General features: G+C 43.6%; 1 protein-coding gene across 23 annotated transcripts in view; it reads left to right on the forward strand.

The window, feature by feature from the left end:
- DBF4 (DBF4-CDC7 kinase regulatory subunit) overlaps positions 1-3,726 on the forward strand; it is a 40,815-nt gene extending 37,089 nt beyond the window's left edge. For all 23 annotated transcript variants that reach the window (XR_010599136.1, XR_010599137.1, XR_010599135.1 and 20 more), the window contains 3 exons: positions 728-842; positions 1,145-1,269; positions 2,602-3,726. Coding sequence is in view for 20 of the 23 variants with exons in the window: in XM_042861164.2 (XP_042717098.2) it covers positions 728-842; positions 1,145-1,269; positions 2,602-3,673 (1,312 nt within the window). In the remaining 3 variants the exon portion in view is untranslated. The remainder of the gene's footprint in view (positions 1-727; positions 843-1,144; positions 1,270-2,601) is intronic.
- Positions 3,727-19,079: the final 15,353 nt, after the last annotated feature.

Raw genomic sequence — 19,079 nt, forward strand, 5'->3', positions numbered from 1 at the left:
CATGTGGCTTCACTCTTTCATATAATGAGTTTCAGTAATCAAGCCTAGAGGTCATGTTTGTGGATTACTGTGACCAAGTCTGAGTCAATAGGAAGATGCTGATTTTGGCTAGACAGGGAGATAGTACTGCTCATTTGAGGTAAAGGAGATGTGGGGCTGGGTGCCAATTGGCATACTGCTGGTACAGCATTCTTGTTACACCTGCTTCCCAACATGTTCATGTAGCTATTGGAGAATGTGGAATAGAAAACTCTGCCTTGTAGGACTCCACAGGTGAGGGCTCTGGAAGTAGAGGAACAGTTGCTGAAAACAACCCTCTGGGGTTTAATATGAGAAGGATCAGGGGCATTTTACACCTTCAACAGTTAATACCTAACTCATAGCATTCTTCATCAGTAGATCTCAAAGTGCTTTACAAAAGGAGGTAATTATCATTGTCCCCACTTTACAGATGGGGGATATGAGGCATAGGGAAGCAAAGGGACTTGTCCAAGGTCACCCAGGAGGCCAGTGCCAGAGCCTGGAATAGAAGCCAGGTTTCCTAAGTCCTAGTCCAGTATTCTGTCCTCTGAAATGAATCTTTGTTCACTCTGATTTGATTGATGTTCTAAAATGTTTGGTTCTCTTAACATTTTTACCATGTTATAGTTAGCAAGTTTAAAGGTCCAACTTCATATGGACAGGTAACTGACTCTTTACATACATACAACTTTTTTTTTGCTAACAGAAACAAAACAAATAGTGACAAAGACTGTGGTGGTCCAGTTCAACTTCCTCTAAAGGATAAGAAAAAGAAAGGGTATTGTGAATGTTGTATGAAGAAATATGAAGATCTGCAAACTGTAAGTGTAACATATTGTACGCTCAACTGTTATACGGTGCTTAGAAATGTGGCATCAACAAGTATTTTTCTGCCTAATGGGTATTAATTGACTTAACGATATACTCAAAAGTTCTTTTAAACAACAAAAACAGAAATTTTCTCTCTAGTGGGATTTAGTACTGTCTTGCTGACTACACGAAGGGCTGCTAAGATTACTTAGAAAGAAGCTACTGTTTTATTTTTAGTGGAGGCATTTTATTTCTATACAGATTTCTGCAGTACACGATGTGTCTCATGATTTTTTTTTTTTTTTAATTTCAGCATCTTGAAAGTGAACAGCACCAAAACTTTGCACAGAGCACCCAATATCAAGTTGTGGATGATATAATATCCAAGTTTGTTTATGACTTTGTGGACTACAGAGATGATACACAAAAAATGAAAAGGTAATTCACATTTACTAACTTTAAAAATCCCCATAAATGAGTTAGCCAGCCAGAGATTTAAAGATGTTGTAGCTTTGGGAGTATAAATCTGGTAAAGAACTAATTAATAGTTTTCAGTTTTAGATAGGTCACTGAAACTTATTGATGTTACACGTAAGAGACCTAGTTTTAAAAGAAAAAGTAAGTCTGGTGTATTTCAGCTCTCTTATTTCACGAGATATATTTGCCAGGTATTCTAAAAAAAGAGAACTGTTACAGTGGTACATGTTGACATAGATTATAATTAAGGTTTGTTAACAGTTTATCCATCATATTTATTTATTTTATTTAGATTTATAATTATACAAAAAAGGCACCTACCTGTTACTCTTTTCTTTGACAGATATGTAGAAAAATACAACTAAAATCAGCAGCTAACCTATAATAACACCAAAAAAGCTCAATACTCAAATCAAAAGCCTCTTCTCCCCATTCCCAGCCCCCCGTCACCAAAATCACGCCCGTCACAACGTCCCTTTGCCAAAATCTGAGTGAAAAGATAGGATATACAGTGTGTATTAAACCAAGAGTTGGAATAGGTTCAATATCTAAGAATCTTTCAGAGAATGTTCGTCCATGAACACACACTCTTAAAATAAAAGGACTCCAACTCAAATGCCTTCACCGATTACAACAGTGGCAATAATAGAGATTGCTCTGTTGTATTCCCTCAGGGATTCAGGAGATGAACAAACCTTCTTCTCTTTTTTCTGTCTTTTCTAAAAGTATAATAGAGAGGAATGACATGGAGAAACCAGATTTTCCTAGTTGAAGTCAATGGCAAAACTCTCATTGACTTCAACAAGAGCAGGATCAGCCCATTAGTGTATCCCCTTCTCCTGTTCCTTTTGTGATTTGGAAATGCTTAGTAAGGGTGAAAAGCTAAATCTGATTAAACTGAAAAAATTATACAATATTTAAGTGCCTTGAGCGCGTTGTCATTTTACATCACATTTTTTAACATGGTCGTCGTTTTTAAATGCCGATTACTATTTGTGAACTTGATTTTGTTTAAACCCAAAGCCATTTTCTTTGAATATTTTTAAAACGATTTAAGAAGCTGCAGAAATCATTCTGAATATTGAAGTTTGTATATGGTGCCTTCTGATCCTGTGGTAATATAAGCATTTACTAGAGCAAATAATTTTGACAAAACTGTCTTTATTCTTATAACCATCTTAATACTCACCTTGATACATTTAACAGATTAAGTTTTGTTAAAGTAATCTGATATCTTTTGTTTCCTTCAAATATTTCTTTTGGATTCTAATGTTGTAAACTGTTTAATTTTAGGACAAAATGTAATATGGGATACTTTTCTCCTGTTATTGGAAACATAACTAAAGCAGATGAGCTGAAAGAACGAGTAAAAAGACAACACATTTCATTCAAGTGTTATTCTTGGAAAGATACTACAGTGCAGGCACTGAAACAGGACCATCAACATACAAAAGTATCCCACAGTTCGGTACAAAAACGTAACTCCATTTCTGAACATGTATGTTCTATTCTTCCTTGCCATCCATCATTTCCTTCCGAACTAGTAAGTAAATTCAGAGGTAATGCTGAAAATGATAAAATAGAAGGTGCCTGTGCTTTAAATCTAAAAGAGACTGATTTATCGCCAAACTTCATACAGCTACCTCCCCAGAAAGACAACAAAACATACCTTGAGAACGTATCTGAATTTTATGGGCATTCTAGTAATGAAGTATTTGAACCTGAAGTAAATTTAAATAGAAAGAATTTACAAGGAATGCAAACAAAGTTATATACTCATGGTCTAGTCACTGATAGTAATGAAAAAGACAAAAATACCTCACAGCCAAAACGAAAATTAAATAATTCATTTGTTCTACCAACAAAATATTTGAAGAAAACAGATGCCAATTCAGCCTTTAACAAAAAACAATTAGATTTTGGTGTGGATAATGATCCACAGAGAGAGCATCATATAGTTCTGAAGACTGAGACGCTACCACATTGTCTTTCTACAAGCAAAGCAACTAGTGAATGGGCTGTCAATAGTGCACCTAGCTCACCTTCTGGAAAGCTGCACAGAAAAGTAAAACTTTCCTTAGGAAAAAATAAAAGAGGAAACCGGAGACAGATTATGGAGTTATGTGTAAAGCAAACTGATGATGTATCTGTTATTGAAGAAAAGAAAAATGCATGTTGCTCCCCAATGCAGACTCTGGTGGAATTATTTCAGACAAGTGAAGTAAATTCAGATTTTGGGGGTTTTACAAGTTATCCTGAGAAAAAAGATTCAACTTGCCTGAAAGATATTTGGGAAGGACAAAATGCAAATTCTTTGTGGTCATTATTTTCCTCTTCCTCCTCAACCCCATTTATCGGATTTTAATGCTGCTTTATTTAAAACAATGAATTTTGAATAAATTTGCAAACTGATGAGGATTTTATTCATGGAAATTAATTCTTGTATTATAAATTATGTGTTCAAGTTTTGGTATATCAAATATATATGCAAAAACATATGTATAAATCTGAAAAATAAAGATAATCCTGGCGTGCTTTTCTAAAAAAAAAACCACTTTTTATCACAGCTGATAAATAGGTTATGTCCTAAGATGCAGTGTGTTTAACCCCAGCTTCTAGGCAAGATCTATATACATCATGTACCTTATTGTGAATTTCAGACAATAAAAAACCAATTTATTTGTGTATATACACACAGTATATTTTATTTTTAACAAAGTAGTTGGTTTCTGATTGACTGAAGTTCTTGTTGGGTTTGAGTTGTTTTTTCGCTCCTCAGTAAATAGTCATCCATCAGTCTTACTAGCTAGCATAGATTAGTGTTACCTGGGGTTCTTTCAACCCAAAGTTCTTGGTAACTTTTACTCTGTGCAAAGTGGTGTTAGGAAATAAATCAGGGGAGACATGGCTGTCCGACCAATAGATGGCTGGCACAAACAGGACAACACAAGAGTGCTTTCACTTAAAGCTAAACTTTACTTAGTCTCAAGCACTTACACACATCCGCAACAGGTTAGTAAAACACCCCCAGCACTTGATAATTGCCAAAGCTGAGTGTGGCTCTCGAGTGACACAGCGGCAGACTTCCGGTGGCCAAATCTTCCCTCTGCCGGTAGGGACCGCAAAATGTATCCAGAGGGAGAGTCCAAAAGAGTCCAGCTACCTCAAACTTTTTCCCCTTATTTATACATTAGTAATAGAATGACATGTCCCTTAAAAAAAACTTGTTAACTAAGTAGTTTGTGGTCAAGCAAGAAGTTCCTTCTGATTATCGATTAACCAGGTGTGGGTTTTTCCAGAGTTTGCAGCCTTGAGGCCCCCCCAATAGACATTCCTGGGGCACATCCTGCTCTTCTAAAATGCATGTATCAGCAACTTCAACACAATTCTTATCAAGAAGGACACAAGGTCAAGCTGCCCTTTCTTTGGCACCCAAAACCCCCTCCCCTCCTGCCTTGGTTGAGCTGAGGCTGCAACATGGCCAATTTACAGCCTGCTGACTTGGCTGCTTTTAGCAATAAGCCATAGTGGTTTCAGGCACTTTACTGGTTGGCTGACGTCTCCCCGTACAATTAGAAGGAGTATGGTTTTAGGGTTGAAGTACAGAATGGGCAGTCAGAAGGTCTGTTGTTTATCTTGACACCGCTACAGACTTTGTCTGACCTTGCACAAGCTCTGTGTCTGTGTTTATATCTGTAAAATGGACATAATGCAGCAGTGCTTACTTACAGCTTCACCAGGGATTATTGCAAGGTTTAATTAATTAGTATGTCTGCCTCTTGAGTCTTCATGCAAGTGCCTATGCTATATTTTTCTTAGCCTGTTAGCTTGCCATCATTTAACATTCCGGGAATGGAACTGTAAAGAAAAATTTTACTTCTAGACACATATATTTGTTTTATTCCCATTGTGATACATGTTTTGCTTCAGTCTTCGCTAAAAATGTTAACAGTGACCAGATACCCAACACAATATCAACAACTATGGGAAGGAATGCAAGCCAAAATAGGGAAGAAACAGGTTAAAGAATATTTAGATAAGTTATATATATTAAAGGCAGCAGGGCCTCATGAAATTTATCCCAGGATTCATAAGTACTAGCTAAAGCAATCACAGAATCTTTAACAATTATCTTCAAGAACTCATGGAGGACAGGTGTGGTCCCAGAGGAGGGGAGAAGAGCGCACATTGTTCCCCTTTTTAATGATAGGTACTAAGAGGACCGGGGAATTCAGCCGAACTTTGATACCCGAAAAGATACTGGAACAAATTATTCTTTTTCTAATGGTGTCCCTATGTGTGCTCCACTTCACATATGCATGTGCTTCTTGAGCCCTTGATCAGATATTTTCCATTAGCAGTTTCTGTTTGGCCTGCACACATGCTCTACACAACCTCATCCTTCACTCTGAGGGTATACAGGGCTGTACAGGTGAACCAGTCACAGTTCCTTCTCCACTGCCTTGGCCTGAGACAGAGCTCTAGCATGTCTGCCTCATGCCTGCCTCAGCATGTTTTGTAATTGTTTTTAGATAGTATAGTGTTGTGTTGTTTGTTGTTAGTATAGAATTAGATAGCTGTCAGAGATTTCAGAGGTTTTTTTTCTTCCCCATTTTTCTGAGGAGCTTATTTGGTCTTGTGAGGCGGTGGACTAGGCCCTGAGCATCCCAGCTGGAGGCCTCAAGGCCTTTCCTCACTCTGCCCAAGAAAAGGGCAATAGAGAGGTCCTCTAACCTGCCTAAGCGGCTGTGTGGGAAGCAGTTGTCACTGAAATATCAGGTCCACCTAGCTGAGAGCCAATAACAGACAGACAGGGATAAGGAAGAGTTGCTTTATTCTGCAGAAGAAAGAGCTTTGCACCTTGGTACAAAAACTCTGTCTTACACACATTTTACAGATTCTTTATACACATTCAGACAAAGGCCCTTGCCGTGTTAAGACTTGATTGGTGGTTGCCAGAACCGAGCTTTTGCTATCTGATCAGTGAAAACCAGCTTGGGGCTAGTTCCCTCTGCCTTAAGGCAGAGGAGAGAAGACAGTTCAAAAGTTCAGGCTACTGTGTAGTGAGGTATCTGCTTCCCCCTAATGGCCGCTGGCTGCCATAACGGCTGCTAGCTGTTAAGGGTGGGGTCGCTGCTGACTATCACACAGTCAATCAGGGCCCAGCGGGGCAGTATAAAAAGAGCTGCAGAGCCAGAGCCAGTGCAGTTCCTTGCGAGAGCTGGAGGAGAGCGGATGGTGCTCCAGGCTGGCTGCTGGGACTCCACAAGGACAAGGCCCTGAGGTAAGGGTGAAGAATGTGCCGGAGCCACAGGGAAGTGGCCCAGGGAATTAGAGCAGCAGCGCAACTTAGTAGCTGCAAAAAGAACAGGAGTACTTGTGGCACCTTAGAGACTAACAAATTTATTAGAGCATAAGCTTTCATGGACTACAGCCCACTTCTTCATATGCATCCGAAGAAGTGGGCTGTAGTCCACGAAAGCTTATGCTCTAATAAATTTGTTAGTCTCTAAGGTGCCACAAGTACTCCTGTTCTTTTTGCGGATACAGACTAACACGGCTGCTACTCTGAAACTTAGTAGCTGTTGCTGTGTCCCTTTATCTATCTACAGAGTCCCTGGTCTGGGACCCCAAGTAATGGGTGAGCCCAGATCCTCCCCAAACCCCAGTTAGTCACTAGGGGAAGTGGCCTGGACTTCGAGGCACCCCAGAACGGGGACTGAACTGTAGTGGCCCAGCTGAAGAGCTGGGGCCAGAGAGGCCCTGAGAGGGCAAAGACATTGCTTCCAGGGAAGGAGCCCTACGGCACTGTTCTATTCCAGAGCAGGGACAAACTGAGAGAGACATTACAGGGGGCGATGAGAGAGGTCCCTGTTGGACTTGTACCCCGGAAGGGGTTTGCTTTGCTTTTAACAGATAGACAGTGTGTGACTAGCTGGAGGGCTAAGTCAGCGAAGACTACCACAAACGGGTGGAGAGAGAGAGCAGGTACACGCACTCGGCCAGAGGGCGCTCGTGAGAGGTGAATGTGATCCCATTACACTGGTACCAGAAGCGGGGATTGTTCGGACCATCCCCTGTAAACAAGGGGACCATGGAAGAGCTATTATCAGCTCTAGACCAGCGGGAGCTGCAAAACCCCAGAAAGCTGCCCAGCAACAGCACAGCAAAACCCTGGAGGGGCTTCAACAGCAGCAACTCCAGGGTCACCAGTCTCACGCTTGGCAGCCTCGGCAGCGTCCATCCAGGCCCAGCTACCGCAGATGCCGCGAAGGAAAGAGTTGGAAGACCTCACCGCAGAGCGGCAGGTACTGTAGGCAAGTGGGGCAGGTGAGATGGGTTTACCCTGATACAAGCCATGATTGTAAGGTCATACCAGTTGCCTTGAGTGCCACTGAGACCAGTGAAGGCCAGGCTGACCAAGACACCTGGCCACAAACGGTTGAGGCCCAGGCTATAGTGAAGGCAGAACAGAGGACCATTTAGACTCAGTTTAGGGCTTGGAAGGCTGCCCCAGGGACAATGTTTCCATTGTGAGGAAATGGGCCACATAAGAAGGTATTGCCCTGAAAAAAACTCTGTTGGGAAGGCAGTACTGGTATTATCATAGAGCCAGGCCTTCCCCAATTGGCAAACTTTGGTTAGACAAGGAAGCAGGACTGAGGCCCACGTGATAGAAATGGGAAAGCAGTTGTGGGGCTTGAACAACCCTTTTCCTGAAAGCAAGACTCAGCCTCCAGTCTCTGCCCTGAAGGGAGAGAACATGAGCAATATATCTAATGTGTCGCAGGAACTGTGGCAGGGCCTCAAGGTCTCCAGCAGATGGCCTCAGGGCCTAGTCCACCCCGTTACACACCTCCCTTTTCCCCCCTCCCCCTCCGGACAAGATTGAGGTGGTTCAAGCAGTGAAAGAGATGGCCGAGCAGCTGGGACAGACCAAGCAAGACACAGCTGACCTTCAGAAGGCGAAGCTGTTGCTGGTGGCTGAATTCAAAGAGTTGGCCAAGGAAAGAAAAATATCTCTGCCTAGGGAGAGAAACATTGGGTACACAAGAGACGATGGGCAGGAACCCTGTGAAGGAGATGAGCTGAATTGAAATCTGGAGGAAGAAGTCTCCAACCTAAAAGATAGACAGAAGGAGTTGGGTTCTGAATGCTGGAGACAGGCAGCACGATCAGTCAGGAGATGGAGTTCCAGTGGAACTGATGCATAGTGTGGATCTAAGCATCAGAACCCTGACTAGAGGGTGAGTAGGGATTTTTGTAGAGAAATTACAATAGTTCAAGGGAGAACACTAGATTTGTTTATAGGTAAGCTGATGACTCAAGGGTTTTCTTTAGACTAGACAATAGGAGCTGATCACTCTTGGCTATGGGTGGTGTTTTCTTCCAGGGAGCTCACAATGCAACTAGGCTGCTTCAGTATTTGGATATCAATTAAGGAGTCATTACTAGAATTGGTCTGGTAACTGCTGAGCTGGGTGTGTGTGCAGGCGTAGGTTCATTAGCATCTGGAGCAGAGATTCCCAGGATGCAGTGCTTCCCTGCTTTTTCTGGTCCCAGAATTCAGTGTGGTTCTCTGTTCTCCATTCTGTATGTAAATTGAGATGTCTTCCTGTCCCATCTTTCATGCAGATGAGGCTAGGGGAGTTGTCTTTGCTCTCCATTCTGTATGCTAATGGAGATCTCTTAATCTTGTCACCCTTGTCAGGAGGGGTCTAGGTGTGTCTCCCAACACCCTTCACTGCTCTCTGCAAGTTTTCTTTTTCTGATGGGTTTTGGTTTAAGCAGAGGCTGGGGGGGTGGTGTCTTTCATGAGTCTGGCTGGATACTGCACCCTGGCTCCCCAGGAACACAGAGGTGTCTGGTATCAGTTATGACAGGAGTATTGCCGGATCTGCAAGACCTTTTGGCCCTGCACCCAAAAGGAGAGGGATATTCGCCTCAAGGCTCTCCTGATAGAGTCCGCCTGACTTCCGAGCCTTCTACGCAGGCCGCACTGAGCGCCTTGGCCTCTGTGCGCAGTGCACCGCTGGCACCAGCCTCTTCCCGACACCTTTTGTGGTCGTTGGTACCAAAAAAGAGGGCTAAGAAGCACTCTCCGGCACCGAGCAAGAAGACCCAGGGGTCATCAAGCAAGGGACCCGGGCCTACCCACCAGCCTTCTCTGGAACCGTACAAGCATGCCTCCACGACTGAGGCTCCACCAACTCCTGGGACCGATATGGGACCCACAACCCTGCCTGCCCCATTGTCCGCCCAAGCCCAGGCACAGAGAGAGCACAGGTCTTCACCTGCCCCTATGATGTCTTAGACTGTTCCTGTGGCACCAAAGGCTCCCCGAGAGGGCAAGCCTGCTGTTAAGGCCCCTCAAAGGGCAGGGGAGTGCCGCCAGTCGCCGGACAAGAAGCGACGGTCTCCACTGCATGGAGGATCCCGAGGCATTTCCCAATCCCGTCGTTGGTGGCCCGGACCCTCCTCCTGGTTTCCTTGGCACTACTCTCCGGCACAGGGTTGACGCTCTCCATACTATGACCGGCATCGCTCACCCTTTCGCTGATCTACCTCTAGACATCGGTCCTGATCGCCCGCACCATGGGAACACTCCTCATCTTATTGCCAGTCTCCACGGCACCGGTCTGTCCGTCCCCTCTCATCCCCCACCCCACCCCCGGCACCAATACCCCTGACGCCAGCCCCCTCGGCACTGGGATTGCTCTTCTCCAGTACAGTCACCGGTCAGTTACGATCACCGGTAGCCTTGACCAGTAAACTGACTCAGGCATTGACAGCCCCTCCCTGGTTGCCGGAATGTGGTTCCTCTGGCACAGAGACCTAGTTCAGCCCATCGCCCCGGTCTCAGCAACCGGGATTGGGCACCGGAACCTGCTGCGCCGTCCACCGCACCGCAGTGGCAGCAAGGCCAGTGGCCAACAGAGTGACCATATTGGGGAGCATGGGGCGTTCTGGTTCTCCTTCAGATTCCTCCTTAAAACTGCTTTGCCATGATGCTTACAAAAAAACTTGACAGTGGTTAGGCTGCTGGTGTGCTGAGACCACTGCCTATCATGCTGATGAATATTGTCTCATTGTTTTCTTGTACTCCCCAACTGGTCTCTCTGTATCCATCTGTTGTCTCTTATCATATACTTAGATTGTAAGCACTTTGGGGCCAGAACTGTCTTTTTGTTCTGTGTTTATATAGTGCCTAGTCATGATCCATGAGTGGGGCTTCTAGGCACTATGATAATACGAATAATAAATAATACTAAAGTTCCCTTATTCTTGTGCTCTGAGACAGGGAGAACAGTAGCTCCCAATCTACCTTATCTATGCCATTCATTATTTTAGCTCCTTATACCATGTGTCTTCTTATTCATCTCCTTTCTGTGCTAAGCAGTCCCAGTTCTTTCAGTCTCTCTTCCAGGTCCAGAATCATTCTCATTACCCTTTTCTGAACACTCTCTAATTGTTCATTACCTTTTTTGAGATGGGGCGACCATTACTGCACACAGCATTCCAGATGAAACTGCATCCAGGGCCGGCTTTATGACCCGCGGGGCCCGACTGGAATAGTCGGTGGTGGTCCGGGGCTTTGGCAGCACTTCGGCGGCGGGAGGTCCGTTCCGGGTTTTACGCGGCACTGAAGGACCCCCGCCGCCAAAATGCCACCGAAGATCCCCGGAGCGGATCCCCCGCAGCCGAAACGCTGCCGAAGACTCCCGGAGCGGGGCCCCCTTAGGCATGGGGCCCGATTCCGGGAAATCAGGTGAATCAGCTTAAAGCCGGCCCTGGCTGCATCATTGACTTAACTTCAGAATGAATTATCTGCATAATTTGCTCTACGTTTAGATGACACTTTCAGGATGCATCCTGTTTAGGTAATATCCATATCCTGGACTAAATAACTTCTGAGATCAAAGTCTGAGATATACATTAGCCAAAAAACACCCTCCAGTTATATTTATAGGTTGAGCCTTGCATTTACTGGATATTATTGATATGAGATTACTGACCACCAAATAAAGCTTCATGAGTCCAGAATTTGAATGTTTCATAATATTTAGTTTTATAATTAGCTTTATCTGGTCAGAAATATACAGTGGTGTACTGGTAATGTTGTTAGCTATCAAAATGAACAGGAAAAACACAGTGAAAATTTCAAAAAACAATACCGCTAAAATTCTATGTTGTACCAGCAAAGTGCCTTAATGGATGTCTTTAATTTACTGAATAAATCATAGTTTAATATTGATTGCTTGAAATGTGTGTGTTTGTTAAAATGTGCATTAGACTTATTTTTAAGTTAAAAAGTCAATATTTTTCCTGTTTATATATGATATATTGCTATAAATGTTCTGTAATTGAACTAAACATTACGATTTATTTTTCTATAGTCTCCTTAAATAGAGTACCATAAAAAACTTTAGACACAGCAAAGCTGGAATGTTGAATCAAAACTTTTTTTTAAAATTACATGAATACCTTTCATTAATTTGAATCTTTTTAATATTTAAAAACTTGTATTAACAATGCAAGCTGAATGTTCTGCTTTATCAGCATTATACAGTATTAACTTCAACCAACTAAGGAACTTAAAAATTATAAATTTCAATTCAACAGAAACCGTTATACTAGGGTTTAAAAATATCATTCAATAAGGATGGACTTTTCAAAAATGGCTACGTAATTTAGGAGCCCAATTACTAGGGCGCTACCAAATTCATGGTCATAAGATTTTAAAAATCGTAAATTTCATCTCATCAGATATTTTAATCTGAAATTTCACGGTGTTGTAATTGTAGGGGTCCTGACCCAAAAAGGAGTGTGGGGGGAGAAGTCACAAGGTTATTGTAGGGAGGTTGCGGTATTGCTACTCTTACTTCTATGCTGCTGCAGGCAGCAGAGCTCCCTTCATAGCTGGGCAGCTGGAGAGTAGCGGCTGTTGGCTGGGAGCTCAGCTCTGAAGGCAGAGCCGCCACTAGCAGCAGCGCAGAAGTAAGGATGACATGGTATGGTATTGCCACCCTTACTTCTGTGGTGCTGCCTGCAGAGCTGGATCCTCAGTCAGCAGCCACCATTCTCCGGCTGTCCAGCTCTGAAGGCAGTGCAGAAGTAAGGGTGGCAATATCACGATCCTCATCAAATAACCTTGCGATCCCCCGGCTTTGTGAATTTCCCTTTTGGGTCAGGACCCCCAATTTGAGAAATGCTGGTCTCTCCCATGAAATCTGTATAGTATATGATAAAAGCACAAAAAAAAAAAAAAAACAGATTTCACAGGGGAAGACCAGATGTCACAGTCCATGACATGTTTTTCATGGCCATGAATTTGTTAGGGCCCTACCAATTACCATTAAAGGTCAATGGGACTTGTATTAAATTACTTAGGTTTTTGAAAAATCACATGTAAAGTTGTTGCTTTGGTTATTTCTGGTATTATTTACTTACTTATGCCTCTTTATTCCATGCAGAACTTAAGGCCTTCACCACTGCCTTCCATCTTTCGTGGTCTGTTGCTGCAGTCTTTGCTTTTTCCCTCATGTCATTTTAATAGCTTTCAGTTCAGCTTTTGTTGTGAATTTCCAAGTTGTCCTAGGGCTACTTCATTGCCTTTTGCCATGGGGATTCCAATCCAGCACCTCTCTTCTTATGCTGTTGGTTCTTTCCTTCATGTGTGTTCTAACCACCTCCATTTTCATTCCATAATTTCCAGTCATATTGGTCTCTGTTTCATCATCCTCCAAAGTTCTTAATTTGTGATTTTTTTTTTTCTGGCCATGATGAGGATTTGTCTAAGGCAGCTGTTTATAAAAAGTTGGAGTTTAAATAATAAAGTATTGATAGGTCTCCAAGTTTCAGCACCATACAGTAAGATAGATTTTACAAGGGTGTTAAATACTCGAAGTTCAGAGGGCAAGTTTGTGTCTCTGGATCAGTTTTAGGGTTGTGAAGACATGTCTGGCTTTCATTATTCTGGCTTTAATGTCTTCATCTGTTGCACCTGTTTTGCTTACAATGCGACCAAGTGAAGTGTTGGACCTCTTTTATGTCAATTCCAGAAAATGTTATTGGTGTTTCTTGTGTATTGTTTCTCATGGAATTAGTTTTCTCAATGTTGTTTTATGCCCTCCTAACTGTGCATTGGTCTGCAGATAATTTGTTTTAGCTTGCATATCTCTGTGAGTATGGGACAGCAGGTTGATGGCATCTGCAAAGTTCAGGTCTTCTTGCTTCTGTGTGGAAATCTACTGTATACCCCCTTGGCTATTCTGTGGTCTCTCTCATTACCCACTCAGTTACCACTAGGAAGACCATGGGTGATATAAGGCATCTTTGTAGTCTTAGTCAGTGTAAGCTACCGGGGCATGGGTGGCCTTCCTAGTGGGTGGAGCAGGACCTTGCCTGGTGATTGTGGTGGCAGTTTGGGTAACAACAAGGGAAGATCTAGGGAACAGACACTGGTCTAAGGCTGAATCTGGAGTCAGAGTCAAGGGGGCCAAGTTGAAGATCAGAACTGGAGTCAGAATCCAAAGTCTAAACTGAAGGATAAGTCAAAGTCCCAGTCATATCCGGGGGTTCAGAGCCAGGAGTCAAAGGGTAAGCCAGAGTCACAGTCCAGGATGTAACTAAGAGTCAAAGCCAGGAATCAGAATGGCACAGAGAGACTGGAGCTGGGAGTGAGGATTGGAAGCAGGAACCAGCAATGAGAGCAAGGTAAGCACAGCTGTGGGCATGGTATACACTCAGCAGCCGCTGTGATTGTGCTGCAAGGCTCAAGTAGCAGACCGCTGGCTCATCTGTCCAATCAGGAAGTGCAGCCATTTTGAAGGGACTTACTGGGCCCAGCTCAGCTTTCTGTGTTGCCTAGTAACCAGATCGTGGCCCTGACAGAAGCCCCTGCCATAGGTCTTTTTCTAGGAGCTGTTGGGCCTGGTTTGTCTGGGTATTGTTGGTGGAATTCTTGTAACACAGGGGCATGGATGTTTTTTACGGGCTCCCACTATCTCTCCTCTGGCCTGTACCCCTTCCAATCCATAAGGTACTGGAGCTTACCCCTTTTACCCATCAGGAATCAAGGATTTGGTGGACCTCCTACTCTTCCCTGTCCCTGGACCACTATGGGTGGTAATGGTGGATCCATCTGTGACAGGATCCCCGGGGTGAAGCCTGGGACTGTGGGACCACTGTGCCCCCTTAACTCTCCAGCCTGGGCTGTCTCTCACAATGCTTTGCTAGTGACAAGCAGCAAACCCCTCCAGGCACTGTTATCACTCAGCACAACTGTATGTGGAGTCCCACACCCAGCTTGATTGTATGAATGCTCCCAGAGCCACACATGAATCACAGAGAAAGGCACTAGCCGAATCCCACCCCAGCTCCCAGCCTTGTACCTCAGGAATATACCGTCTTGCACTGCTCAAGACGAGCAGTGTAAGTTGATTAATTGGTTCATCACTTCATCAATGGAAAGTGGATATACACCAGCCTTTGTAAACCTGAGCAGATTTACCACACACTTCAGGCAAACTCACCGGTAAAGATAAACAGTCAAACAAATTTATTGATTACAAAAGCGAGATTTTTAAGTGATTATAAGTGATGGGCAAAAAGTCAGAGTGGTTACCAAAATAAAATATAAGCACGCAGTCTAAACTCTCAACCCTATTAGACTGGGCAACATCTAGATTAAGCAGTTTTTCTCACCCCACTGGATATTGCAGTTCATAGTATGAAAGTTTCACCCTTGAAACCTGGGCCAGTCTTCTCTGTTGGAGTCTTCAGAGTGTCCTCCTTGCTTGCAGCATAGGTGAGGAGGAGGAGAAAAGGCCAAGCATGGGGCCCCTGTGTTCTGTTTTATACCCTTAGTCCATGTGCTTGGAGAACACAAGTCCAGGCATGTCTGGTGGACATTGCTGAGTCATCAGGCAAGGTTGAGCAATTCCCCTGGTGTGGCCTTATGTAAGTGAGTCATTGAATAGTAACTCCCTTGCTGGACAATGGCTATTGAGGGTGGTTCGACACCCGCCCAGGTGTTGGTTAGCTTCTTTGTCCGTGGGGATCAAATATCTGGGCAGTTCCCCAACTCACAGCATATTTTAGTGACAACCATACAACACAATCTCATAACTTCATATGCATTAATGATATACATATTCCGATAGAACGGTGGCTTTCAGCAGATCATAACCTTTCCCCTGATACCTCACATGGCATGCTTTGTGAAATATCACAATTATATATAAATAATTATTATGGGGGCTACAGGGGGCTCCCCCGACATATAGAATGTCACACCCTCCATCCAGAAAAGGGGTTGCTGACAAATGGCTTGAGAAGAGAGACATAGAAGACAGGGTGAATTTTAAGGGAGCTGGAGCTTGAAGGTCACTAGATTTATCTCCTGGTTGATCTGGAATGGGCTGAGGGACTTGTGGTTGAGCTTCGCAGAGGGATAGGTTGATTTCAAATTCTGCCTGGAAAGCCACACTTTATTGACTACGTTGAAGTCTGGGGCGGTTTGCCACTGTCAACCAGCATAGCTCTTATAGGATTCCTTGTCAGTGGCCAAATGCTTTGTGTACTCCTGATGAATTTGGTGGAGATGGAGGACTATGTTTATGGCTGCTGGTAGTCTTCTGTGGGTGAAACTAGGGGTGAAAAATGAAGTTTGCAAAGAACAGGCTCAGTTGATGGAGATATGAGTTGTGTTATTGTAGGCAAATTTTGCCAACAGTAAACAGTGGAGGTACTGTTCCAATGTCTGGCTGACCATTTTGGTCTGGCTGGCAGTCTGAGGGTGGTAAGCATTTGAAATGAGGTGCTTGGTGCCAGTACAGCAGGGGAATTCCTGTCAGACCCGGGAGATGAACTGGGTGCATCTGTCATGCACTCTGGAGTAGTTCATGACTGTGTACCAATCTCAGAGCAGACTGTCAAAAAGCAGGGCAGACAACCCAAACTGGTGGTATGTTCTATAATTAGATTTCACCAACCCAGTAACACGTGAATTCCTGGATCACTGTAAATCTTACCATGGAGTCACAAATAGTCCCCCTGGGCACTACAGTCTACCTTATCACCCAGGCAAGGTGGACTTAGTGATAAATGATCACTTACACCAAAAATCACAAAATATTCAGGTTGCTCCCAGCCCCAAGAGACTAGTCACTTACTCCAGATCAGCTTTTACCTTCAGTCTCACACACAGACAATGCTGGTAGCCAATCCTATAGTAAACTAACTAAGGATTTATTAACTAGGAAAGAGAAATGAGAGCATGTTTTACGGATTAAAGCAGACAACGTATAAGTACAAATGAGTCACAGTCTGTGGTTCCAAAAGGTGACAGTGATGTTGTAATCTGTCCACTAAATGTCTTTCAGGGGATCTCTGCTTTTTGTTTCTTAGCTCCAACCCTTGTAAGAATCCAAACAGCAGAGAGAGATCCAGTTTTTCCTTGTCTGGGATTTTTATGCCCTCCACTCCAGAGTACAAGCTGATGAAATGTATGGGTCTCTCTTTCCTGGAGAGAGTTAGGAATGCAATCAACAGGGCTTCTCTCCTTTGATTCTATGTAATATCCCATTTATCTTCAATGGGCCATTGTGTATACAGGACAAGCCTTTTACGTTAATTAATGCTTCTTTTCCTGTTTGGCGAGTTACACGATTACAAAGATTTACACGCCATGGGCTATTGAAGTTATAAATGAGATCAATACATGCAGCATCCTACAAGCATTTTGTGCCATTGGGATTGGGGCAGCTCCACAATGAAGTCCATCAAGAAGATGGAGCAAGAATGTGGAGGTGTGGAAAGGGGCTGGAGAAGGCCAACTGGTCTCATGCACAGCCTTTTAGTGCAAGTGCAAAGATCACATAGCCTAATACAGTCTTTAACATCTTTTCATAAGTTTGGCCACCAGAAATACCTGAAAATCAGATTCCTGATCTTAAACTGGCCAAAATGTCCTGCCATGAGGGAATCCTGGTACAAGCTGAATACTTTGAGTTGGAGCTCTCCTTCAGGGATGTAAAGGCAATCCCCTTTTAGATGGAAGTTTGACCTGGAGGAGGGCCCAGGGTTTTCCAGGGACTGGCAGTTTGGTACTAGAAATGGGTTGCTGAGGAGCAGAGAGTGGATAGCGATCATCAGAGGGTTAATGCCCATTCCTCTGATGAAGTGGATACAAACATCCTTCTCAACTTCATCTTGCTCATTCTTGAGGGACAAGGCATTTACCTTCCCATTTTTAGTCCCTGGGTGATAAGTAACTGTAAAATTGAATCTGGGTTAAAAAAAAAAGTGCCCAATGGCTATGGTGTTGGTTTAACTGTTGGGCTGGCTGTAGGTGCTCTGTTTTTTTGTAGTCCATCCAAACTTGGACAGTGGGGCTGGCCGCTCCAAGGAGGAACCACCACTCCTCAAAGGCCAGGAGTTTCTTCTCCCAAATATCATAGTTTTTTCCCTCGGTTGCCAAGAGAAAAAGGCATGGGGTGGAGTAGCTGGCGGAGTCCTGTTGTTATGCTCATACAAAGCACACAGGATCTTTATAGAGGAAGGTGAATACACAGCATTTATTGAGAATACCACAGTTAGCATATGCTTTTTTTACACACACACACACACACACACACACACACACACACACACACACACACAGAGAGAGAGAGAGTCCTGCAGTGGTGTTTATAGTTACCAGTCTGTTGTAACTCAAGTCAATCTAATGGCCAGTTAGATTGAGCACGAGTGTGGAGCTGGGTTCTGTCAGTCGCGATCTGATGCTCCGAGGCTTTGCAGGACTGAACCCAGAGTTCCATGGCAAAACACCCCAGCTTTATAGTTGTAAATTTCCATTTGAGTCCATGCATTTTGCAATGTCATCCTGTCATCATTAGTCCTTAAGTGGTGTTATCATTTGATGGTTATTGTCGGGCTTCCCATCGTTATCTCTTATTTGTTGTCTCGCCTTCGGGGGTGCCTGCCTCACCTCTGAGGTCATCAATGCTGCTAACATGTTTAACATCGGATACAATGGATGTTTTCTGATTGTCTCCTGGTCTTTCCAAGTCTCTCACTTCTTCTTAACCATCTGGACATTTGTGATGGCTTTCACACCTTAACTTTTTCTGATGCATGCATGCCTCATTCACACAAACAATCTCTTACAGAAACCTTCAAAGGTATACAGACAGCAGTATTGTATATTCAGCAGAATACATTGTAAATCAAGCCTTGCTAAATCTTATAACTAAAACAATTCACACTGGGGCTTCAGGCCCTCAACATTCCTCTAATCTTCTTAACATAGATACAATAGAGAATCCTGCCTTCCTAATTTGTAATACATATAGGAAACCGTAGTAGCTTTATGACTTATTCTAAAACAAAAGGGTGCCCATAATCACTCATAAGGATTGTTCTGGTCTGTCATTCCTTTCTGCTATTCAAAAGGGGTGGCTGACAGGATGAAATTAAATCATACATTAATTCTCATAGTACATTATAAAATCTAGCTCCTACACTGTTACTTGAGAAATGACTGTGCCCACAGCAAAGTCCAAGGCATCAATTCCAATGATGAAGCCCCGAGCACAGTCGGGGTGGGTTAGGATGGGGCAGATGTGAAGACCCTTTTAGGTTGTTAAACATAGCTTCCATATGAGTGGACCAGGCAAATTTGGTCCCCTTCTTAAGGAGGGACATTAAGAAGGTGACCAGGGTGGAAAACCCCTTAATTAATCACCTGTAAAAATTTGCAAAGCCCA

Source organism: Chrysemys picta, chromosome 2 (genome assembly GCF_011386835.1).
Source record: "Chrysemys picta bellii isolate R12L10 chromosome 2, ASM1138683v2, whole genome shotgun sequence".
NCBI lineage: Eukaryota > Metazoa > Chordata > Testudines > Emydidae > Chrysemys > Chrysemys picta.